This window comes from Lottia gigantea (genome assembly GCF_000327385.1).
Source record: "Lottia gigantea unplaced genomic scaffold LOTGIsca_18, whole genome shotgun sequence".
Classification (NCBI taxonomy): domain Eukaryota; kingdom Metazoa; phylum Mollusca; class Gastropoda; family Lottiidae; genus Lottia; species Lottia gigantea.
In genome coordinates, this window is record NW_008708301.1 from 1,350,611 (window position 1) to 1,375,461 (window position 24,851).

The window sequence follows — 24,851 nt, forward strand, 5'->3', positions numbered from 1 at the left end:
AGGGGGCACTATATCATACAACCCTAAATTGACGCTATATCATACAACCCTAACTTGAGGCTATATCATACAACCCTAACTTGATGCTATATCATACATCCATAACTTGACACTATATCATACAACCCTAACTTGACCCGATGTTGTCCATCTCCTTACTTAAGACTATACAACCCTAAATCAACATATGACACAACCATAATTGAACCCATGTGAAAGAGATATTTAAGCCTCATATACCTTTTATTTGATCATATTGTTCTGATGTTTGTGATGTTAAATTATCTATTTGATGTAAATATGAGGAAAGTTCACCCGCATCAGTCATGTTCTATCTATTATGATCTAGATCTGGATCTAACCCTAGATAAATAAAACATTATACATCTGAATATTAATTTTTTTTAAAAACATTGTAGGCTCTATTTATTTCAGGAAATTTTAATGGAATTAAATTTATATCACAATTTCGTTTAGTTAATATATTTGGTCTGCCTCCATTGTAATAAAAACGATTTATACCGCACACTATTGATATCTTATTGTAATTGGAGGAAATAAGCTTATCCCAGTTATGGACCACTATTCTAATTTGCCAGAGGACAGAGGTGGTAGGCTATAATCTCCTGCCAATTGAAAAAATATCAATAATGCAATGAAAATGCTTAGTGTAGTAACCTTATTGGGGGATGGTTCTTGACATTATTATAAGAAAAGTATACTATTTTAAACATTATTCATGGATAATAAGGCAAGAGTCATTGACATTGATACGACATGACATCATGATGACAAGAATTCTAAGATGCCGATTATGGAGAAACAGTTAAATCAGTTAAAAAAATGTTGCATTAGGCTAGTTTTATAAAGAATTACTCAGTTTCTGTTGCCTTCTATATACATCTTTATTTTAAATATCATTTCTTGTTTTCAAAGGACACCAGTTGCCTTACTTTCACTTTTATTATCATTTGTTAGTCTTGCATCACTAGACTGTTACTGAACATCATACTATTAGTCGTTATTGTCAAGAGTTAATCTCTGTTTCAAAAGCAGCCTGGAAAAACAAATATGCAATTTTTTTATCTAGTGAAGTGAGATTATTTAAACCAAATTGGTCTTCAGTTTAAAGAGTTCTTTTAAAAGGGTTGATAAACACAATATTAGCCTACTTCAGAACAAAAGTAAATAGTCGCTATTTTTTCTAAGGTTATGACGCAAGAAATGCCCCTAAACTAGAAGTAATAAAGTAATAATGTTTTTTGGTCGATCGTATAAGGCTAAACAAATCTGGTAAATTAATTTACCACATAACATTACTCTGATATTTATGTGAAGGATTAATTATAAGAATTAAAATGTTCTCTAAACGCAGCTCTAAAAATCACCTTGACCGATCAGTATATCACGTCCGAAAAATTGGGTAAGGTCAAAGGCAGAAGGGGGAAATAATTACCACACCTCCTTCAAAAGTATCACCATTAAATGCAATGCCTATAATAGGCTAGAATTGCAGATGACTATCCATATGACAGCATAATCATGACCTGCATCGCAAAATCATATTTAAACAATTAGTGGAGATTTTTGCACCCCCACCCCCGCTCCCACCCCCGCTCCCTGTTTCCATACAAAAGATTACGTTTTTGTTTAATATTTATAAGCATATTCAAAAGGTCTAGGTCGTTTATATATATATATATATATATATATATCAACAGTTTTAGTGCTAAGTCTACATTAAATACTGAGCCTAATCAATGAAATTTTAAAGGCCAAATCCTCTAAACTTGGATCTATTAACATTGTTTTTATGACGCTAGAGCTTCCGAAATAGTAGACAAATTTGAGATGAGATGTGATCCAGACTCAAGACTTATCGATTGTAATAATGTCATATCACCCTGACCATAATTTAGTCACAGACATCACTAATATCAATTCCACGATGTTCTATACTACAACTTTTACTCATGACAACCCCATATAATATTACTCGTAGTTTTTTTTATTTTTATCATTGCAACGACCGAAGTCTTAATCAAAAATAATCTCCAACCACCTAGCTGGAGTTATCTTTTATGCTATTTTTATATAATTGTCTAATTAATTCTAATCTAAATGTGCTAATATAATCCGATGACTAGCTATTTCTCTGTATATTATTGATATATATTGCAAATATTTCAAACAAAAGGCCAATATACGCATTTTAATAAATTGGTATACTCAGTATAATTTCTAAATCAATATAATGTTGAAGACTTGAGTCATTAACTGACACATGTGGCAGGCTACGTTTATATTCAGTTGTTTTATTCAATAGTCATAGAATTCCTCTCACTCGGCCACGTTCGCTAGTCTACAGTGAGATTCCACCATTCCGTTTATACAATAACCTAAAAGGGACTTTAGAATACAGAAATTATTTGAAAAATGGTAAGCTATATTAAATTCTATTTTTGACTTTGAATAAGAAATGATTTCTTCTGCCTTTCAGATACTTTATAAGCTAGTCTGTGTCAGCCTGCGTGACACCATTTTTAATTTTCTGTATAAAGGCATCGTTGAATGTAGAAAAATGACAAAAGCTTATAGAAATGGATCTGTATGAGCATATTAATTGTATGGAGAACCGAGATTAAATATCAACCAAAACAGAATATTCTGCATACTAACAATCACAGTGAGCTCAATGATGGGGTCGTCATTTCTTCAGTGATTATGTGCGCACTGTTTCTATTAGCTCGCATTTTGCCACTGAAATATACCTGTCATTGCATTGTGAGTTCTGTTTTCATACTCCCTGGGGCATCAGAAATAGCAACAAGATCGGGACAGACTGAGAATAATTATAATACAAGGACCCAATATACCATTATCAAATTTAGTGTAAACTAAAAATGTAAACCAAAGTGACGTTTGATATAATAACCCTACAATGCCGGAATAAATATATAAATAAATGCTAATAAAGTCCAATGCAACAAAATAATTAGGCTACTAATATTGCCGACAGATCGACACTGGAAGCAGCAGATGTATATGCCTCAAAGTAAAAATACAATAGCTGAAGGCCCAGGCATATCAAGAAACTTTATAGCGGTCACAGCTAATGAATGTTGTTAGTTTACAGAGAAATAACAATCAGAAAAGTTAAATTGGCATACTATAGCTTATGAAGTCTACCGTGGAAAACCATAAATCACAATGAAGGCCTTTATAAGCTATTTTCATTGGGTAAAAGTTGTTAAGATCACACTAGAGGATCAGGAACTAATTTAACCCATATCAACAGCAAAATGCTACACAACGAAGAGCAAGTGGTAATTTAGCTGAAATGTGACAAAAATGGGATTGCCACAAAATTATTCATTCAATTGTGCCATAGAAAATATAGTTGCACAGAGAAACCTGTTAAGTTTTAATCAATAGCGGAGTTAAAAAATGTAACATAACTGAACGATGAATCAGGTTATAGAATATTTGTTGAATTTCTATAATATACAAATTGTGAGATATTCAATTAGTAACAGATTGTATTGATTGCACTGTTTATTAATAATGATATTTCCATATATATATATTCACTCTTTTCACGTTTTATGGCCTATGACTGTTGACTAAAACCACAATAGTGCTTTCCAAATGGCATGAGATGTGTTTCCTTGAATTAGATGATAAGTCCAAGTATGGTTATTTTGGAATTTGAGATATCTCCAATATGGCAACCTAGGTTTCATCTATACATAAAAGATGTTAAAACCCTCTTTACTCCGACTTTGATATTCATACTTACATTTTTCAGAGAGAGTGCATCAATATTCATTTAGGACAAGCAGGATGTCAGATGGGAAACTCGTGTTGGGAGTTGTACTGTTTAGAGCATGGAATACATCCCGATGGACAGATGCCTTCTGATAAAACTATTGGAGGTGGAGATGATTCCTTCAACACTTTCTTCAGTGAAACCCAGAATGGCAAACATGTTCCAAGAGCTATTTTCTGTGATCTGGAACCAACTGTAGTAGGTAAATTGATATGTATTTTAAAATATTACTTGATGCATACTGCATGTCAAATTTATCCCTGCGACAGTGTGCTGAATATATACATCAGGAAATATGGTTTGATAAGAGTATAGCACAGTTGAATTCTACGTTAACATTTTCCTATATAGCTCCTAATATGGAAAGACATGAAAGATGAAATTTGAAACAAACTGACGTATCATGTTTTTTCCAAAATCCTCTAACGGATTTTCGTGTGTCATTTCAGATGAAATTCGAACTGGAACTTACCGACGTCTGTTTCATCCAGAACAACTCATCACTGGTAAAGAAGATGCTGCTAATAACTATGCCAGAGGTCATTATACTGTTGGTAAAGAAATTATTGATGTGGTATTGGAGAAGATCAGGAAGTTAGCAGATCAATGCACTGGTCTTCAAGGATTTCTAATTTTCCATAGTTTTGGTGGAGGTACCGGATCTGGTTTTACCTCTCTTTTACTAGAGAGGCTAAGTGTTGATTATGGCAAGAAATCTAAACTGGAATTCTCCATCTATCCTTCACCGCTAATTTCAACAGCAGTGGTTGAACCTTACAACTCCATCCTGGCTACACATACAACCTTGGAGCACTCAGATGTAGCATTTATGGTTGATAACGAAGCCATCTATGATCTCTGCAAACGCAATTTAGATATTGGACGACCGACCTACACCAATCTTAATCGATTGATAGGTCAAATTGTCAGTTCTATAACAGCTTCTTTGAGATTTGACGGTGCTTTAAATGTTGATCTAACTGAGTTTCAGACAAATTTGGTACCTTATCCACGCATTCACTTTCCATTAGCTACCTATGCACCAATTATCTCTGCTGAAAAGGCACACCACGAACAACATTCAGTTGCTGATCTAACTAGTGCCTGTTTTGACCCTGCCAATCAGATGGTCAAATGTGATCCAAGAAAGGGAAAATACATGGCGTGCTGTTTATTGTATCGTGGAGATATTGTTCCAAAGGATATCAATGCTGCTATTGGTGCCATAAAAACGAAGAAGACTATCCAATTCGTAGATTGGTGTCCAACTGGATTTAAAGTTGGTATTAACTATCAACCACCAACAATAGTACCTGGAGGAGATCTTGCCAAAGTAACTAGAGCAGTTTGTATGTTGAGCAATACCACAGCTGTAGCCGAAGCTTGGGCTCGCCTTGATCATAAATTTGATTTGATGTACGCCAAAAGAGCTTTTGTACATTGGTATGTTGGTGAAGGTATGGAAGAAGGTGAATTCTCTGAAGCTAGAGAAGATTTAGCTGCTCTAGAGAAAGATTATGAAGAAGTCGGTGCTGATGATTTTGATGATGAAGATGGGGGAGAAAAAGAGGAAGGAAAAGATTTTTAAACCTCACAGTGAAAGGAGTGGCGGCCTCTACCCTTGCTTATAACTATTTCCGAGCTTCTCTTACATCAATGCGGGCATTAGGTGGGTGGGGAGTGAAGCAAAAAAAAAACAGTAATAATTTTATTTTGGAGGCCTCTTTTGTGTATTTAAGGACACGCTTTAATTGTCAGAGATTTACATGACATGAAATTTATTACTTTATAAAAACTAACGAAATAAGGAACTTGCTTGTCTAGTTATATCATTTATGCCTTCCATGTAAATTAAATGTGCTTCCAGTTACTGTGTTAATGCTAACATGATGGTTTAGGCAAGAGATACACAATTCAGTAAATTGGTACGTAGATTAATGCAGATGTATAGCGTAAAGTAAACCTACCGACTGTGGAGATTTTGTCTTCCGCGTGTAATTTTGTCTTCTGACCTTTTTAATATATTTCCACTATTTTTTAATTTAACTCATTTACTTTTCCTTTATCTCCTTCAGTAAGGCAATGTGATTTATGTAGAGCCTAATGAATGAATGTTATAAAGTTTTTGTAATAAAAATGTTACACATACTGCATGCATTATATAGTAATTCCAGTGTATAGTATACGGTTATCATAGAACTGTAATTTAATCAATGACTGATCTGATCAGCACAAATTTTTCAATATGAAAGAAAGGTTAAGAATATCTTTCCCTAAACATGTTAAGTATGTTTTGACTTGTCCTTGATTCCATGATTCCAGTTGCGTTTTTCTAAACTGAGTTTAAATCGACCGGGTTGACATTGATGGTGTATTAGTTGGTCTCAAACGTCGAGACAATCTGAACCAAAAGATCATATTATCAATTTTAAACAAAAAAATTCTGGATTTTGAGATTATTGTGGATTAGGCCTAGGCCCCTATTTCATATATATTGGTTCAGCAGATCGTAAAAAAGGGAGCTTAGGTAAGGGATATTTTTGCGTTCTAGATTTATGGGGGATATGTTTTGTTGAAAACAGTACACACGAAGGCAATCAGAATAGGCCTATAGATCACAGTCATATTGTCCATCATTTCAATTCGAAAGTAGTAGTGCTCTAAAGCTCGGTTCTGAATCATTGGCTGGTGTTGTATAGGGCCGAGGAATATTAAACCAAATTGGTTTTATGTTGAAAACGAAAAATATTTTTCCAACTATAGAACATAAAAAGCCATTACAGACCATACAACAAAACATGTTGTTTTTTTTTTTAATCTTGCCCCCCGTAACCTACATTAATGCCCTTATTGTGCATATTGCCTTATTTTATGTCATGATTAAAGTAAAGTAGGAGGCAGTGTCGTATATAGAGAGACAGAGAGATATATAATTTGATGTGGACTGAAATCGACGAAACCTTGTAAATTACCTCCCTTATCTAAAACTCGATGAAAGGAGATTTAAATGGTATTGCTATCAACAGATGACAACAAATAAGAAGTTTTGCAAAAAGTGAGTGATTTTATTCAGTATAGCATGGGAATTAGCTTTTCATCAGCCATAAATGAGATATATATAGACTGCCGATGGTTGTCACTCGGTTCATGTTACGATCAATAATGATAAATCTTTAAAATGTTTCATTTGAAGTCAAGCACACACCATAATTAAAAAAAGGGTGCATCTAAACACTCAATTTAAATGTAAATACCATCATACACAGTGTTCTATTTAGATATAAAACATATCTGGAATTAATTTTGATTTTCTCATTTATAGTTAATGAGCAGTTTCAACCATTTATCCTGATAAAAATAAAAACATAATAAAGTATTGTTTGTGAATGTAAGTGACTGGTATCTAATTTGTAAAATGCCTAAAAAAGAGGAAAGAGAAAAGGAAAGAAAAAAGATGAGAATGCTGGGGCATTGGTTAAAAGCCTATTAAGAACTTATGAAAAGTTTTGTGTACAATCTGAATCTCAAATGTGTCCTGGAATAAAACATATTTTAAAGACTTGTTCTGAAGAGTTGAAACTTGTTGTCAAGGTATGGTGTGGTTATTTATCAAACTAGAGTGCAGTATATTTATTATTTAGAGTTCTTTTATTAAGCTTATATTACTTCGAATTTGGCTTAAAGTCTATTCAAATATCAAATCGTTTTGAATATTTCTATTTAATGCTATATAAACATGTTATTATATGCAATCACTTTTCTTACCGTACTTCAGTTTATATTTGAACCTATTACTCCTGAAAGAGATGGTGAAGTACAAGTTTTACTGGAACCACTATTAACAGCTATCAGAACAGAAAGATATGTATATGTTAAAGATATTTATATTTGGAATTATCCTATGTCTTATGAAAATGTAGCGTCCTTGGTAAGAATTTATTCAAGGCCTCCACATATCACCAGAAAAATTAAAGGGATTGTTAAGAGGTTTTCTAAAAAAAAATTATATGTATTGGGGACACTAATAGCATCAATTTCCACCATTCCAATTTCCAATCAGATGTCTGTGGTTCCTGCAATTCCATTTAGATTAAGCATTTTATGATGTCATTTATCTGGAGGCCCTTTTGTGATACAACATATTTTACGATTAGTGATTAGTTTAAGTGGAATTGCAAGAACCACAGATGACAGATTGAAAATTGGAATGGTGAAAATTGATGCTGTCAGTGTACAGTATACACATAAAAAATTTTAAAAAAAAAACTTTTTACAATCCCTTTAATGTCTGCTTTTACACACATGAATGAGACAAAACAAATCAGTTGAATTCAGCAGCATACTTTTGTTAAAAATAATTATTTTCTCCTTGCCAAATAATATGGGGCATTACTGCAAACAAGTACTAAAATACCAGTACTGCAAATGATATAAAAGTATCTCATACAGCTTGTTTTTATTTTAGTGTTTATTAATTGGAAAACCAGTTTATCTCATCAGACAGATTGAAATGATGGATTGTTTATTAGAAACATATTCTATTAAAAGATTTTCAAGGTACTGCTTACCATTATTTCATGATAAAGTAAACTCAAAATATATGGATATAGGCCTACCATTTCTTAATTTATCAACTAACATTTTACATGGTCATACAGGCAACCTTATTGACACAAAGATAATCATAATCATGTTGAGTTAATGAATTTACTATATTTTTTGTCTATAAAGATTATCACATACATTTCATTAATAAACTGTGCCATAGGCTGTTGACTGGAATGCATCCTTACAAAATATGATGTTTCCTTTGAAGACACCGTCTTCATTAGCCCACATGGTGCAGAAAAGTAGGACATAAAACTCCATTCATTTTCATTTTCTTTGATGACAATAAAAATACTGAATACTCTGTAAAGAAATCCTCTGTCTGTAATATAATACATTTCAGTATAGGTTTAGTTTTTACTTTTATCATCATGTATTTCAGTGTTTTGAGTTCCTGTGCTTACCTGACCATTATGAATCTAGACTATAATGAGTACGTATTTAAACATTTTTCACCATTGGCATTTTGATGAATCATTAGGTTAATGATGTGGAGTTGGAGACACAGTATTGCTCAAAAGAGCTCATAGCACTAGGCATGAAGAACTCTATAAAAATGAATTAAAAACTGGGATGATGGGGGAAGGGGAGAACCAGGCAGCTTTATTTGTTTGAGTAGAAACGTCACTGTTTCTTACATGTTTATATTTATGTTATGTTTTAGATTTGGTGATGAAGGATGTTTATATTTATTTAAGGAATGAATGTGGATCTTGTTATCATTATGGGGAAATAAACGCTTGTTTGGCGAAGTGGGTGATGGTGATTTGGTGATGAAGGATGTTTATATGTATGTTATGTTTTAGATTTGGTGATGAAGGATGTTTTTATTTATGTAATGTTATAGATTTGGTGATAAAGGATGTTTATATTTATGTATTGTTATAGATTTGGTGGTTGTTTATATTTATGTAATGTTTTAGATTTGGTGGTTGTTTATATCTATGTAATGTTTTAGATTTGGTGGATGTTTATATTTATGTATTGTTATAGATTTGGTGGTTGTTTATATTTATGTAATGTTTTAGATTTAGCGGTTGTTTCTATTTATGTAATGTTATAGATTTGGTGATGAAGGATGTTTTATATATATGTTATGTTTTAGATTTGGTAATAAAGGATGTTTATATTTATGTATTGTTATAGATTTGGTGATGAAGGATGTTTTATATATATGTTATGTTTTAGATTTGGTGATGAAGGATGTTTTATATATATGTTATGTTTTAGATTTGGTGATGAAGGATGTTTATATTTATGTTATATTTTAGATTTGGTGATGAAGGATGTTTATATTTATGTTATGTTTTAGATTTGGTGATGAAGGATGTTTATATTTATGTAATGTTATAGATTTGGTGATAAAGGATGTTTATATTTATGTATTGTTATAGATTTGGTGGTTGTTTATATTTATGTAATGTTTTAGATTTGGTGGATGTTTATATTTATGTATTGTTATAGATTTGATGGTTGTTAATATTTATGTAATGTTATAGATTTGGTGATGAAGGATGTTTATATTTATGTAATGTTTTAGATTTAGCGGTTGTTTATATTTATGTAATGTTATAGATTTGGTGATGAAGGATGTTTTATATATATGTTATGTTTTAGATTTGGTAATGAAGGATGTTTATATTTATGTATTGTTATAGATTTGGTGATGAAGGATGTTTTACATATATGTTATGTTTTAGATTTGGTGATGAAGGATGTTTTATATATATGTTATGTTTTAGATTTGGTGATGAAGGATGTTTTACATATATGTTATGTTTTAGATTTGGTGATGAAGGATGTTTATATTTATGTAATGGTTTAATTGGTAATAAGACTATAACATCTGTTAGTATGTGTTATTGTGATTTAGGTGTTGAAAGTGGTAAATATTTAGGCAACATTGTCTCAACTACAACCGTTCAGTAAGTTGTTAATTTTTATCTAACTGTACTGGCATTTATCTTTCGCTCAACTTGGCTAAGGAAAGTAACTTTCAGTCCAAAGCATTAAAACATCCAATACAATACAATGAAATGATCACAGTATTGGTAGTTACAAAATCATGATAGATCAAAATAGATTTTCCAACAACTGTGTTGAAATTTAAAAGCCTTACAAACAAAGAGAGTAAATGAAATTGGATAGATCTAACATGAAATAAATAGTCATTGTTTTCAATCTACAGAGAACTCTATCTAGATGGTAATAATCTAGAATGTGAAGGAACAGTTGAATTAATTAAGGTTTGTGTTGATCAAGCTGAATTTGAAGCCTTTCAAAAAGCTGAAGCTGCTAAGCTGAAAGCTGATGAAGAAGCAAGAATAGCTCAAGAAGGTTAGATATTATGATTTTTTATAGTTTCTAAGAAATTAATTTTTCTCCTATTTTGAAAAGTGTTTTTATTATGGGGAAAACATTTAGATGCAAAACTTCATGGATCTTTATACAAGCAATGATGAAATTAGTAAGCAGTATAAAGTGATTAAGATATTGATTTAGAAACAGTATATAGTGACCAAACTGGCTGTACATCTCTCTGTTAATATGATTCAGAGAAAGAGAATAAATATAATAAACTAGGAACTAGTGATGAAGAGTATACTAGTGGTGTTAACAAAGAAAAGAAGATAAAAAAGAAAGGTACATGTATTATGTATCAAATTAATATTATTACAACTGTATATTGACTATTAATGTTTCAATCATGGACTTGATATGAAGCAGATTTCCATACATGTCTATAAAGGATACTAATAGCTTTTAACTGCACAGTTTCTCAAATTACCGAAACCATAGATATCCTATGGAATAATTGTAAACTTATTACCATACCAAGTATTCTGATTACTGGTTGCTGATATTGAGGGGATAAAATTAAATTTTGTAAATTTTTAGAAAATAAACAAGAGAAGTCTATTTGTTTCGGGTAGAAATGCATTATTTTCAATATTTCTTCAAACTGAATCCATATATAGTGGACTCTTCATTTCCGTATTGACTGTGTGAATATCTTTCTTACTGAAGAGATGTATTTATAGGTAAAAAGAAAAAGAAAAAGAAAGAACCCCCACCCCCTCCCCCTGTTGGACCCTGGATTAAAAAACTTCATCTGGCTGATAATGGAATTGATTATATGGGAGAAGGCAAACAATTAGCACCTCTAATCTGCATGAGATTATTTAAAAAGTAAGGATTTACTTCATTTATATATATTATATAAATTCTCAAAATGAGACATGGGTAAAAGGAGTATAACAGATGTATTAACAAATTATGACTGTATATGATCAAAAAAACAGTATGTTAAAATATATGTGTCAACTTGAAGAACAATTTATTGAATTTTAAAACAGTATATTTTTGTTATATAGGCTGTTGATGTTTAGTGAAGGTATTGAAGAATTAGATTTAGATGATAATTTAATTAGTGATATGGGAGGTAGAGAGTTACTTGATGGTCTCACATTCAGAAAGGAAGGTAAGAACATATATTAATCACATTTTTAAGTTTGAAGAGCTTATGTTATTTATTTAAGGAATGACCTGAACATTTTTCAGTTTATCCATGTATTAACAGAAACCTGTGTACACTATATAAATCCGCGTAGTGGTTTATATATATTTTTACACAGGTTTTTTCTGTGATACCATGTAAACGGTAACGTGATTTGATTATATTATGTATATGTTGTAATTATCATGTTCCTCAAAATATCTTTTCAAAAAAGTATGATGGCTAGTAAATAGACTTCAGAATCGCAATATATAGTGCCAAATATAGAATATTGTATCTGTTAATAATGATTAGAATATATTTTATTGAAGAAAAACTAAAAGGAGTAAAAGTAAGAACTACACATAGAATGACTAGTGAAACCTTTAATGCTATAGTTAAACTTGGTTCAGGATTAAAGAAGAAAAAGAAGAAAGGGAAAAAGAAAAAGGTAAACATGGTTGTGAATAAGAATAACAGTCATAAGTTTCGAACACAACTCTCATGCAGCTGAGTTGCGAATTGTGTTTGGCACTGGTGACTATTTTCATCGGTTGCAACCATTCCCAACTGGTGATCGCTATGGTGAGAGGGTAGTCAGGGTACCTATCAGATAGAAGATAGGAGCCTGTAAACCTCAACCTCTTGAAGGGACCAAATACATCGGTTAGAAAGCAGAAAGGCAAAAATAGGAGCTGTAAGTTTCATCATACACATGCAAAGGCTAGAAAACTTCTTTTAATCCCTTTTATATTGTATGTTTTTTATCTATTAAAGAATGTTATCTGTAAGTGTTTTTTTATCCATTTCAGAAAAAATAGTGAAAATAAAAGATATTATAGAGGTATTATAATGAAGAGAGCAAGCCTATGGATCAATTTCTAAAGATAGCACTTAAATATTCTACATTTAATAAATTACTTTTTCTACTGTGATAATTTTATTAATTTATTTTTCTACATATATCTTTATATTTCTATATTGATAATCTTTGTATTATATTAAATATCTATAAAATATTTTTAATTTGTTCTTATCATACCATTTGTCTTATAATGAAACTCATGTAAAATTCAGTATAATTAATGGAAATAAGTACAGTCAAGTAACCTAATTTCGTGCTAACCTATTTTTCGTGCATTTCCTGAAATGATTAATAATTTACTTGTGTGACCTCCGCATTTGCTTGTTTTGATAAACATGTGTTATCTCTACAATATCAGTAGTAGAATTAATCCAGTAGTTTTAAGCAAGGTAAAATGTATTATAAATGTACACCTGGACAAATACAAATTACAAAATGGCGGATTTCAGTTATAACCAAACGTCACCATTTTTTATCAGCCCAATTTTCTTATAATCCCAAGCGGTAATCGGAATTCCAAGTCTGCTAGAATGTAGTCCTACGAATGAAGTCACGTGATCAACTGGCGGATTCTGTGTCAGCAGAAAATTTCTATGGAACACAAAGTGGGCCATATTCTTATGTTATTTCAGTGACTTTTAGCACGCTACATTTCTTATTTTGTCAGTCACTATTTTTTTTTTAAATCATGGTTCTTTGAAGGAATTATCACTAGTTATAATGAATTGATATTAAAGATAAATACATAAAAAAAAAATTCGTTTTTGTAACTTTGACGAAATTCAATGTTGAATCCTTATATGCACGAAAATAGGTTACACCACTGTGATGGAAAACTGTTGTCAGTTGTAGACAAGTTATCCTGCTTTGTAACTACTTGACATTTAGGCTACATGAAGTGACTGTCATTGCCCAGTCATGCATTTTAAGAGAAAAATATTAATTCTCTATATTAAAATCAAACGGCAGCAAGTCTGAATTTTGTCTGTATGTAACAAAAAGTAAAAACAAATCCTGCATTATTTAATAATGGAAGTGTTCACGAATACAGCAACCAGAGCCGTATATACGGCTCAGACAGCAAGCAGAGCCGTATATAGAGAGAGTCTGGCCAACTTGTGATCTCGCCGCGCTGAACCATGATTGGCGCAGAGCGGTCACGTGATTGAAGGCCGCCATATTGTTACCCTTCCCGCGACGTTTAGGCGTAGGAGCCTGGGTATTCTTTACGTTGTTTAAGCCTAATTCCTGGTCTTGTCTGGCAACAGAATGCTTCGATGTGTGGCATAGAAATGCTCTGTCAAATCTGGAGAAGGTATAGTGATGCACAGGTTCCCTAAGGATAAAAGGAGACGCAGAGAATGGGAAGTAAAGGTCAAACGATCCGACTGGACTCCCCACGACAACTCTTTTCTATGCGATGTAAGTACATTCGATGATTTCAGGGGTTTTGCAAATCGTGTTATGTTCAGGTCTAAAAACTGGATATAATAGATATGAAAACTTTCTCCACTGCAAAATTCAAACAAGTTCTCAATCGAAGCTGAAATCAGTCTCTATCAGCTATTTCAGCCTCCGTGCAAATGCATTCGCCCCCCTTGGCACATTGGTCTGGTTACGGGCCTGTTTCTGTTGATAACGATTTATAGTGCACATCTTGCTTTGAGCAATTTTCATGATGACTAAATTTCTTCGACAAAGATGGAGTTCAGTCCTTTATACTAACTTCACTATATTCTAAAGCTTTATGTAACAAAAATCATCGGTTATAGTTTATGCACCGTTTTGACAGTCGTCAGGCACACGGGCCTATTGATCAAAAACAATATGAATGATATTATACATTATATTACTTATAAATATGTTGCATAAACTATAACTAGTGATTAGCCTATTGTTCCATATAGCAGCTAGGCCCTAGCTTTTTTAATATGGAAGATTACAGGTTTAATATTTCGGTGGTTAATATTTGGAAAGTGCTAAAATTCAAAATTTGCCTTCTTTTTGTGTTTTTGTATAGACATACCAAATTTTATCAAAATCGGTTAAAAACTGTAAATTCTAGAGCGTTTACGAGGGATAACGTCGGCCGCCTTGTAGCTAAGAGAGGGTAACAAGATGGCGCCTTGTGACGTAGTTGGCCAGACTCCCTCTATATACGGCTCTGACAGCAAGTAAATGGATATTTGATCCAATCCAACTACCAACTACTACGACTACCAACAACTACCTAGTTTGCGATATCAGCATCCGCTGGAAGCGAACGTTAACTTGTCATCTACCAACCAACCAACCAAGTAAATGGACTCACTCCACTAAAACATTTTATGCAAATGATTGTATTACCTATGTAGTCCAGGCTATTTTTAGAAATCTTCTTTCTCTCTCCCTTTTGGGGTTTTTGCCTGCCTATTTTTGGGTAAAATTTGGTCTAGATTTGGAATTTGATGTCTGAAATTGCATTATCTTTCAGATTTGGTGAGATAATGAGAGACTTAAAGGCGGAAGGCTAATTCTAAAAATAGTCGTTTTGTGAAGTGCCAAACTCTAGCGGATGAGTATAACCGGTAGTAGTCTACTTTCAATTTTAGTAGCTCAAAATTTTCATGGTCATCATATAATGAATTTTTTAGGAGACATTGAGAATTGGTCAGGCTTTCATTCGACATGTTGGAAAGCTTTCAACGAGATTTCTGGAAAAAGTTGTAGAAGGTTGAATTTCGTGTTTTAACATGGGAAGAGATGGCAAATGAATTAGTGGAGTGAGTCCAAATAATTCATTCGTTGTCTGGATTTGAGAGTTATCTTTCCCTACAAAATGGAGGATCAAGCTTGTTATTTTGGGACATGATGGTATTGAGACCAGTAGTCTCATTTACGATATGAAACTAGTTCAAGACTGAAGTTTAAAATAGTGATACTCGTGATGTACTATTATAAGGTTATAATTAGAAAGTAGTTTAATTTCCAATTCACCTTTCTACCTCAAAAATCTAATTCGCAATGTGAATGACTCAAATTTGTGTCTTTCCAGGAAAATAAGTTGAGACATTGAGTTGAGTACAATGATGAATTCACATACAACCCCAGTAACTGCTAGTTCCTTTCCAAAATGGAAGTCTAATAAACGAAGGCATATCATTGAAAAGTGTACAGGAAGGGAATTCTATTTTGAGCAAGATCCGCTCAGTTTAAAATGGAATGATGTTACACCAGAAATAGAAACATTGGAGGCCAAGGAAACTGAGCCCGATGGTAATAAAAGGAAGCCTCAGTCTAGTGATTCATCTCGAAGTTCATGGCCAAAAATTCTAAAAATATCTAGAAAAAATTCTAAACAGAACAAAACACAAATTTGTGAAACTAGTGCAGATAGTATGCCTATGGTTAATATAATGAGTTTAGTCAAGAAACACTTAAATAAAAGTAAGACTAATGTTGCTAATAACAATGAAAATAGTGACACACACACTAACAACAATTTTAAGGGTGTAGGTATTGAATCTGTCAGGAAAAATATTAAAATTGAAAATGAATTAAAATCAGAAATTGTATCATCAGTTTCAGCCTCTACCTCTAAAAGTATTAATATCAAATCCAAACCTTTACATCATGACCATGTGAAAATCAAACTGGAGCCTTCTAGTTACAATGACGGGCAAAGTGATCAGGAACCTGATAGTAACTGTAAAAGGCAAAGTGATCAAGAGCCTTCTGGTTTTTATGCAGAGGAAAATTTACAGGAATCTTCTGGTTTTTATTCAGAGTAAAATGTTCAGGAACCCTCTGGCCATTTTGCAGAGGTATTTGATCAAGAAGTTACTGATTATTATGCAGAGGAAAATGAACGAGAACCTTCTGGTAAGCCAGAACCTAATAATTATTATACAGGGGATAATGAACAGAAACCTGCTGAACTTTCAAATGATCACCTTGGCAACATTACAGAACAGCATTCCAATGTCCACACTGTGAAAATCAAGAAAGAATTTTCGGGCTGTGGGATTGTGAAAATCAAAAAGGAACCAACAGATTTAGATGAGCCAATGCAACATGTGCAGCCTAGATTTAGCCCTCCAACGAGTTTGAATGAGAAAATTTCCAGCTCTTTTGGGCAGCCAGTGTCTGAGTCTCATGGCTCTTGTATAACACAATCAGCTGACATTACTAGACTGAAAACAAAACAAAGAAGGCCTACTCCAAAAAAGGACAAGTTTCAGTCAATAAGCCTTAACGAGGAAGACACATTAGAAAATTCTAATAAGAGTTTTGCAGTGAAAGTAGAATTAACAAGAATTGATGACATTTTCAATTTTGAAAATGAATCCAGTGTTTGTCTTAACTCTACTTCTTCAAAGAGGAGTGCCAAGGACTGCAGTTCTGATTCAGACAAAAGTGTTATTTCAAATAGAAAGGCACTAGAATTAAAGTATCAATGTTTCAGTGCAGAACCAAAATCTAAATTAATGAAACGACCAGACCCTAAAGTATTGTATGATAAAACTAAATTGTGTAGACATTCTAATCGTTTTCTTCAAAATGGCGAATCAATCGAGTGTGGATGTGTTAGACAAAATTATTTAAAATGTGATATTTGTGGGTTAGTTTTAACTAATTCTAGCTATACAAAGCATGTTCAAAGACACTATAAAATAAGGAGGTATAAATGTCCAAATTGTACTAAAATTTATAAATGTACTTTTCAGTTTCACAAGCACTATAATCAGTGTATTAAACAAACAAAATTTCAATGCTTTAAATGTCAAGAAGTGTTCAAAAGATTCAACTTTCTTAAACGTCACATAGCAACCTGCTGTGTTAATGATTTTCCTTATTGTTTGCCCATTAATAACTGATACAGGTTAAAAGGACTTTTGCTCCACATGAAAACGTACTTACCTATGCCTTAGTATAAGTTTTAGTAAATGTTTATATCTAACAATCCTTATTGAAATAATTGCTACAAACCATTTGTGTTTTCGTTTTGAGTATAAATTTGTTAGAAATTTTATGATGATTTATATTGTAGCTGTAGATTTTCAGCCCACAGGTACTGATCATGACCATAACAAAAAAGTATCATGTAATAAATTGAACAAAATTATTATATAAAAATATTTATTTATGATATTGTTTCAATTTATTTGTTTGTTTGTCGCAATTTTACTTTTAAATAAGTTGTTACTTGTTGGTTATTTTTTTTATGTCAATATATATATTGCATTATACAACATGAGATATCCCATATCTTAATTAGATTATGCAAGCTTTTTTGTTTTTTTTTTTGTTTTTGTAGTCTTTATATACTAAGACTATGCGTTTCCTGTAATATTGTTTTATCTGATTGCTACATGGTTGAAGTTATGAATGTGTTATTCTTATGTACTGTGTATGAAATGTGTAATGAAAGGCAAATTTTTCTGATATTGTCTCTTGTAGCTCCTTTTTTCCAGATGTTGGCAAATTGGTCCATTGAAATGTGTTCACCGGCAAATCGTTAACAGTAATTTGGTCTCTGTGAACATTTTCCATTGGATATAATGTACTGTATTGTCACCATATTATTGTGACCAATATACATAGGATGAAACATACAATGGGTTTTAATGATATTTTTTGTATAGGAAAGTGTTTGAAATACAATACAATCCAGAGGAAAGTGATTCATCTGACTTATAAACCGGCATGTCATCGTATAATGAAATAAGGGACACAACTCGTGTATGCAAGACTAGTCATTTAATCAACCAGTGAGCTTGACTTTTATTTGTAACATTTTGAAACTGTAGATCAAGGTCCTGTTTGGGAATAGAGATCAATTAATATCTCTCGGGTTCGGTTAAATATCAATTTTTGTTAGCACGTGAAAGAATTGAAGTGAATAGATTTATTAATTAATGAATGAATAATAGAATGCACGTAAATATAAACCCCATTATGAGTGACATAACACACATTTGCTAATCTCGGTATCCACATTAGGATAAAAAAGAATATACTGATTTAAGCATTCCAAACTAAAGGGACTAATCCACATTTATGCTTTGTGAATTCCACATTACAATTGGAGACGTTTGTCGGGTTGGAGAATACACGTACTATCCAAATGCTGAATACATTTAACAGCTTTCAACCACAAAAAAACTATACACAGATCACTTCAATGTCATTTTTATAGTTAACACATTTATCATTATGTATCTCTTGTATGACACAGGAGAGCCATGAGAGTTTTTACAGACGGCCTCGACTTCGGTTTTGAAGTCAAACAATAGTTGATAACCTCATTAATAATTGTGCATTCAGATGGATTAAACAATTCTTTAAATATGAAACATGTACTATAAATATCAGAAAAATAAGATGTGGATGTGTTTTGGACTGTTTCTGGTGCTGCATATATTGGAATTTCTGAATCTTCATCACGAAGGAGACCGGAAGTGTCACTATGGTCATGTAAATTAATGAATTTAACGGAAGGTGAAGTTCCGTTATTAATATATAAAATATTGGAAGACTGTATATTGTTTATTAGTATATGCTCTTTATGAAATATCTCTATTGATTTCAATATATTACATGCTATACACTTTCTGTAAACATCCGTCCAATTTAAATTGCTCCGCTCAATAGCTTTTGCTAATGAGGTACTGTTTACAACGTATTCCTGAACTATCGCCGTGTCCCTCATTGAGGTATCATAGAAAACCATACCGTAAAACAGTGGTACTAAACCCGTAGAATTAAAAAACAAATTAATAGCAGCCTCGTGACGTATTTGAGCAAATTTTCTATTTGAATACAATCGGATAACAACTGATTTATTTCTGTACACGCCTTTATAAGAACCATGTTGTTCATCTATAGCTAACCATTCACTTGTATCCGATATACTAGGCATTGGTGTTATATCTACTAATAGAAGTATTGGAATGGGTTTAGTTAGGAACGGCAATTGATGCGCATTTTTAGGCAGAACACCACTCATGCTATTTGTATAACCACTTCCCACATTTTTATATTTCAATTTGAGTGCTTTGAATCGATCTAATAGTTCATCTGTTGTAGGTCTGTCTTCTGGATATTTTTGTGCACACCAATCAGCTATGATCTTTAAATCTTCGCTAAGTACATGATTATTGACCTTATTAACGACGTAACCGAACCCATACACATCCATCGATGGATTGCTTTCAAAATTCACTGACTCTTGTGGAAAGAAAGGATATCGGTTTAATGTAGCACTACTCATATACTGATAGGTACCTTCTCGAAACGTTGAGAAGCCAGTATCTATGAGATAGAGTTTCGGTACCGAACCATTCCACTTAATTAATATATTTTCTCGATGTAAGTCGTTGTGTAAAACATATTTTTTATGCATAACTTTTAGAGCACGTAAAAACTGTTCAAATATCAGGCACCACTGGTACATTGACACTTCTGGTCGTTCAGAGGTTACAGCGATACCCTCAGTATTAGTAAGATGTTCAAGTATGATAGTTAGATTATATAGTGAAGGACCGGATGGCATGTAACCATAAAATTTAGGGAAAAAACCAGTGTCCGCTAAATACATCAATATTTTACATTCCTGTTCAATTTCCCAAATATCTGTTTGAAGTGTAAATTGCTTGATAACTACTTTTTCCTTGGATACTCGCATTTCTCCCGTATATACCATTGCAAACGTTCCATTACTCAAATATTCCCATTCACCATGTAAATCAAAATATCGAACTACTGAAGATTCGTGTAGTAAATAAGGTTGATATCCAGAAAGATCTGCTGGTATACCATCATCTTTATAACCATATTTCTTAAACACGTTTACATTCTTATCATCGGGAACACAAGTATTGACTCTCTTTGGAGTCAAACCAAAATTATACTTGTTACATATTCCCGTGTCCTTTAGTCGGAATCCTGAAAAAGATTATTTAAATTTTACTTGTTATAATTATCATGTGTGATGCCTATGGAATTGGCCTGTATCAATGTTACTTACATAAGTGTTCGAAGAAAAACACCTACTAATTGGACTAATTCACCGGTTTTGTTCAGAAATATCAAGTAAAAGAGTATTTGACTTAAGCACACGCCACAACAGAAAACACTTTAAAGTAGCTAATATCTTGTTTTTACACTTGATACTTGATATGTGTATGAAGAGTGTAAATATTATTGCAAAGTTAATTTTAGAAAAGGGTGACCTGAATGACCAGACAAGGCTACAAGGTTTTACTATGTACCGCTCCGGACGAGGTAACGACGCAATTTAAAAGCTCGTTTGTTTAAAACTTTTAATTAAAACACCTTCACAGTTTTTAACATATTTATTAAAAGTCTATACCTAAAAAAATCATGAACTAAAGACCCGAATGGCTTAACGAAACCCGAAATCCAAAACAACGCATGAACTTTTCCCATGAGGAAGTATATCAAAGATGATTGAATGATATATTCTTATCAATAATTACTGTTTGTAACTATCATCGCAGACATGGTTTGTTAAAGTTTGCATAGTGGGTCGCACACGTTTTGATATGTTCATACACGATTGGAGTAAACTGTTCATAGAATATTTAAATAGATCTTGAAAAATAATGCCAACACTGTAAACGTCAGATTCAAAAGACGTAACGTGTCCAGCTTGTACTTCCGGAGCGTGATATCTGTGTGTTGACATTAGCGTAGTACCAGCACCATCACTCCATTCTCCAAGATCTGACCATTTTATAACAGGATAACCCCCATCCATCTTCAGTAGAATGTTACCAGGGTTTATACCATTTATCAGGATATTATTATCGTGAAAAAATAACACAGATTTGGAAATTTCACAAGCTATTAAACTACGATCTTTCAGGGTCCATTTATCGCTATGGTTGCTGATAGCTATATCTAAAGTTGTCAAAGTTTGAAGGAACTCTTGAACTAAAACTACATCATCCAGTTCATTATTATAGAAACAAAGGCCGATAAATTTAGGAACCAATCCAAATGGTTCTGCAAACATATTGATTAAAGCCTCATTCCTAGATGATTTGAAACTATTTTTGCCAACAAACAAATGTACCATGACCAATGAACCGTTGTAATTAGCCTTATATGACATGTGATCTGTGGAATATGAAATAAATCGTATATTACCGTGAACATCCGGGAACGGATTCAGTTTGAATACATCTATAACGGGAATTGGAACGGTCATAAATTGTTTTCGAATTACTTCTTTCGTCTCATTAAAAGTGTTTTTATAATACAAGTCGTTTTCAAGTTTCCTGTATTTGATTTGAAGACTTTGAAGCCTGTGAATAAGTTCATCAGTTGTAGGTCTGTCATCACGGTTGGGTTTTCGGCACCATTGTCTTAATATATTCCAGTCTTCATTAGGGTGCATCTCATTCAATCTCAACAACAGATAACCAAATCCATGAATTTCATTAGCAGGGTCACTCTCAAAGTATTCTGATGTTGGGTCAAAGAATGTATAAACTCTATTAGCATCGGTTGGTTTTGAGGAATATTTGCCGTGTCTAAAGGTAGCCATACCAGGATCTATCATATGCACTCTTGGTTTTGATCCGTTCCATTTAATTAGAATATTACCTCTATTCACATCATTATGAAGAACGTACTTAGAATGCAGCAACTTCAGATACCGTGCTACTTGTTCTAGTATCAACGTCCATTGATATACGGAAATATCCTTCCTGTGAAGAGCATCCCGGAGGTTTTCTGTTCCAGTCACATGCTCCAATATGATGGAAATTATAGCGAGCTCATTACTTGATACCAATAATCCATAACATTTGGGAAAAAGTCCAGTTTCAGATAAATACATTAACAATCTACATTCCATATTAACGTCTTGGAACTCTGAAGAGTCGTCGTATTGTTTAATAACGATCTTAACACCGGTTTCGGCCATCTCGCCCTCATATACATCCGCGTATGACCCACTTGCTAGAAATTTCCATTTTCCAAGTTCATCAAAATATCGAACAATTGAAGATTCATGTAGTAAATGTGGTTGAAAGCCAGAAAGATCTGCTGGTATACCATCATCTTTATAACCATATTTCTTAAATATATGTTTGTCATCTGGAGTGCAGTAACCATGTTCTTTAGGACGAGGATTTAGTTGTGGTTTATGACACAGCCCAGTAATCTTGTAAGCTGTAATAGAAGAAACAATTAAACTTTATTTAAGGAACAATATGAACAACAATGTTTAAAATACTAATGTTCATAATATTCATTAATTCGTCGGTACATATCAATTTTAGGCTTCCCCATGCCAACAAGTAAAAGTCTCAGATCTAAAATAATGTCGGTGCCAAAGGGAAATCTTATCAATAGAAAGCGCTTTGTATACCAGACTTTATCATCTGAAATACATCAGATAGTGACATCTAGAAAGCAGACTCCCGAAGTCCATATGATATAAACTTCTTACAAATACCATAACAGTAATTCTAAGAAGCTCGTAATATAATTCTCTGACAGGACAGGTGTTGTAGCCATCTCAAACTAGACTACTAGTAAGCTGTATTTAGATTTATAAAAAGGAAATAATGAAATGAAAAGGGAAATTAAATAAAAGTAATGCTCACCCTCTACCAGAATCAACCTTAAAGGTAATACATGTACCAGTTTCACCAAGAAGAAAAAGAAAGACGAATCGCAGATAAAATATTCTTTCTAGTAAGTACACACAAAAAAATAGTTCATTTCACATTTCAAAGATCTGTATCTTTGGTGTATTAAAGGTACCCTCTAAGATAGAAATTTATAGATATCTCTCAGAATTTGTATTAAATTGCGCTTTGATATGAAAAAAAGTTATTTTGACTTCGAGATTAATCGATTCGATTTGATTTTATTTTGAAAGTTTTGAAGCGTTTTATTATCATAGACCATGCAATTTGAATTATTGTGAACGGGAAAAGATAGACTCTATGAGTTTTAGACGCCCTGATGATAATTTGTTTTGATATATTTAAATACAGGCGGGGTTTATTCGTCAGAAAAATGAATAATACTTAAGCTTATACATTATGTTTGGTTGTTTACAAGACCCTTTTATACGACTATTACGAACATCAAATCTGTTCTAGATAGATACCGATATAATAAGTGCAAATTTGCTTTGGACTTACAAGGTCTTAAACAGTTTGAAATAAGTGAACGAAAACGCATTCATGATTCCTCATAGACCACAGTTCATTAAGCCCATTGTGTATTTGAAAATGTTTTGAATGTATTATGCATCACCTACTTGGTAACGACGACATTACATTGACAGAGATCAATCGAATAAAAAAAACCTCCGCCTTTTATCAAAATCCAACCAAAACAGTAGCTTCGTGTTCACAGACAAATTTTGAATATGTCAACTAACGTGTACTATAACACATTAGAAAGTGGACGTATAACACGTAACGTGGACGTATAACACATTTAACGTGGACGTATAATACATTTTTACGTGGACGTGTAACACATATTATAACGTGGAAGTATAATAAATTATAACGTGGATTATAACTCAAACGTATAATACCTTATAAGGAAGTGGAAGTATAATATAACCTGGGCGTATAACACATTATACATGAATGTTAACATAGACGTATAAAAAAGAAAGAAGAATCCAAATCATTAAAAGGAATTATTAAATTAATTATTTGCTTACCATTGGCGTTAGATATAAACAACACACTTAATGCAAGGAAAATTAAATCCATTTTACAGCTCTGAAACATGAATGAAAAACTAGATATTATATTTGTTTAAATAGTATAGGTATATATTATATTCCAATGTTTATTGTTCTTGCTTAATTATCTTATAAATTAAACTTCATTTAAAGTCACATGAATCATATTTTTACTATAGTGATAAAATTCTCTGAATATATTCATACATGTTATTTTGTATACCATCTGGGTTAACTAGATTTCTAGAGGAGGGGACATAGTTCTCGAGGCGTCGAATCAGACGTCATTTCATAATTGAACTAAATTAATTGTTGTTTGACAGCAGGA

General features: G+C 32.6%; 5 protein-coding genes across 5 annotated transcripts in view; 3 read left to right on the plus strand and 2 right to left on the minus strand.

Annotated features, from left to right (window-relative positions):
• Window positions 1-328, minus strand: part of LOTGIDRAFT_231197 (hypothetical protein) — a gene marked incomplete at its 3' end in the record, with an annotated part of 8,013 nt that extends 7,685 nt beyond the window's left edge. Inside the window, exon 1 of the mRNA XM_009052215.1 lies at window positions 241-328. The remainder of the gene's footprint in view (window positions 1-240) is intronic.
• Window positions 329-2,360: 2,032 nt separating this feature from the next.
• Window positions 2,361-5,976, plus strand: LOTGIDRAFT_187046 (hypothetical protein). The gene is made up of 3 exons (XM_009052216.1): window positions 2,361-2,439; window positions 3,809-4,031; window positions 4,279-5,976. The coding sequence occupies exons 1-3, from the start codon at window positions 2,437-2,439 to the stop codon at window positions 5,415-5,417; spliced, it is 1,365 nt and encodes a 454-aa protein (XP_009050464.1). The 5' UTR covers window positions 2,361-2,436; the 3' UTR covers window positions 5,418-5,976.
• An 876-nt stretch (window positions 5,977-6,852) lies between these two features.
• LOTGIDRAFT_231199 (hypothetical protein) lies at window positions 6,853-12,954 on the plus strand. The gene is made up of 12 exons (XM_009052217.1): window positions 6,853-6,884; window positions 7,152-7,420; window positions 7,605-7,757; window positions 8,295-8,386; window positions 8,820-8,870; window positions 10,222-10,362; window positions 10,626-10,774; window positions 10,994-11,080; window positions 11,479-11,626; window positions 11,812-11,918; window positions 12,266-12,384; window positions 12,746-12,954. The coding sequence occupies exons 2-12, from the start codon at window positions 7,358-7,360 to the stop codon at window positions 12,752-12,754; spliced, it is 1,119 nt and encodes a 372-aa protein (XP_009050465.1). The 5' UTR covers window positions 6,853-6,884; window positions 7,152-7,357; the 3' UTR covers window positions 12,755-12,954.
• A 1,224-nt stretch (window positions 12,955-14,178) lies between these two features.
• LOTGIDRAFT_231200 (hypothetical protein) lies at window positions 14,179-16,551 on the plus strand (the record flags this gene model as incomplete). Its single annotated transcript, XM_009052218.1, has 3 exons — window positions 14,179-14,220; window positions 15,272-15,365; window positions 15,833-16,551. A coding segment is annotated over exon 3 (687 nt), but the record flags the coding sequence as incomplete, so codon positions are not given.
• Window positions 16,552-18,991: 2,440 nt separating this feature from the next.
• LOTGIDRAFT_158785 (hypothetical protein) lies at window positions 18,992-24,551 on the minus strand (the record flags this gene model as incomplete). The annotated part of the gene is made up of 3 exons (XM_009052219.1): window positions 18,992-20,724; window positions 21,499-22,980; window positions 24,500-24,551. The coding sequence occupies 3 exons, from the start codon at window positions 24,549-24,551 to the stop codon at window positions 18,992-18,994; spliced, it is 3,267 nt and encodes a 1,088-aa protein (XP_009050467.1).
• Between the last annotated feature and the right edge of the window lie 300 nt (window positions 24,552-24,851).

Bases quoted from the DNA above. Each gene is read 5' to 3' on its own strand.
- LOTGIDRAFT_187046 (XM_009052216.1), top strand. The intron at 4,032-4,278 runs GTAAATTGATAT...GTGTCATTTCAG, and splicing joins TCTGGAACCAACTGTAGTAG to ATGAAATTCGAACTGGAACT.
- LOTGIDRAFT_231199 (XM_009052217.1), top strand. From the start codon at position 7,358: ATGTGTCCTGGAATAAAACATATTTTAAAGACTTGTTCTGAAGAGTTG. The intron at 7,421-7,604 runs GTATGGTGTGGT...ACCGTACTTCAG, and splicing joins AGTTGAAACTTGTTGTCAAG to TTTATATTTGAACCTATTAC. The intron at 10,775-10,993 runs GTTAGATATTAT...AATATGATTCAG, and splicing joins AGCAAGAATAGCTCAAGAAG to AGAAAGAGAATAAATATAAT.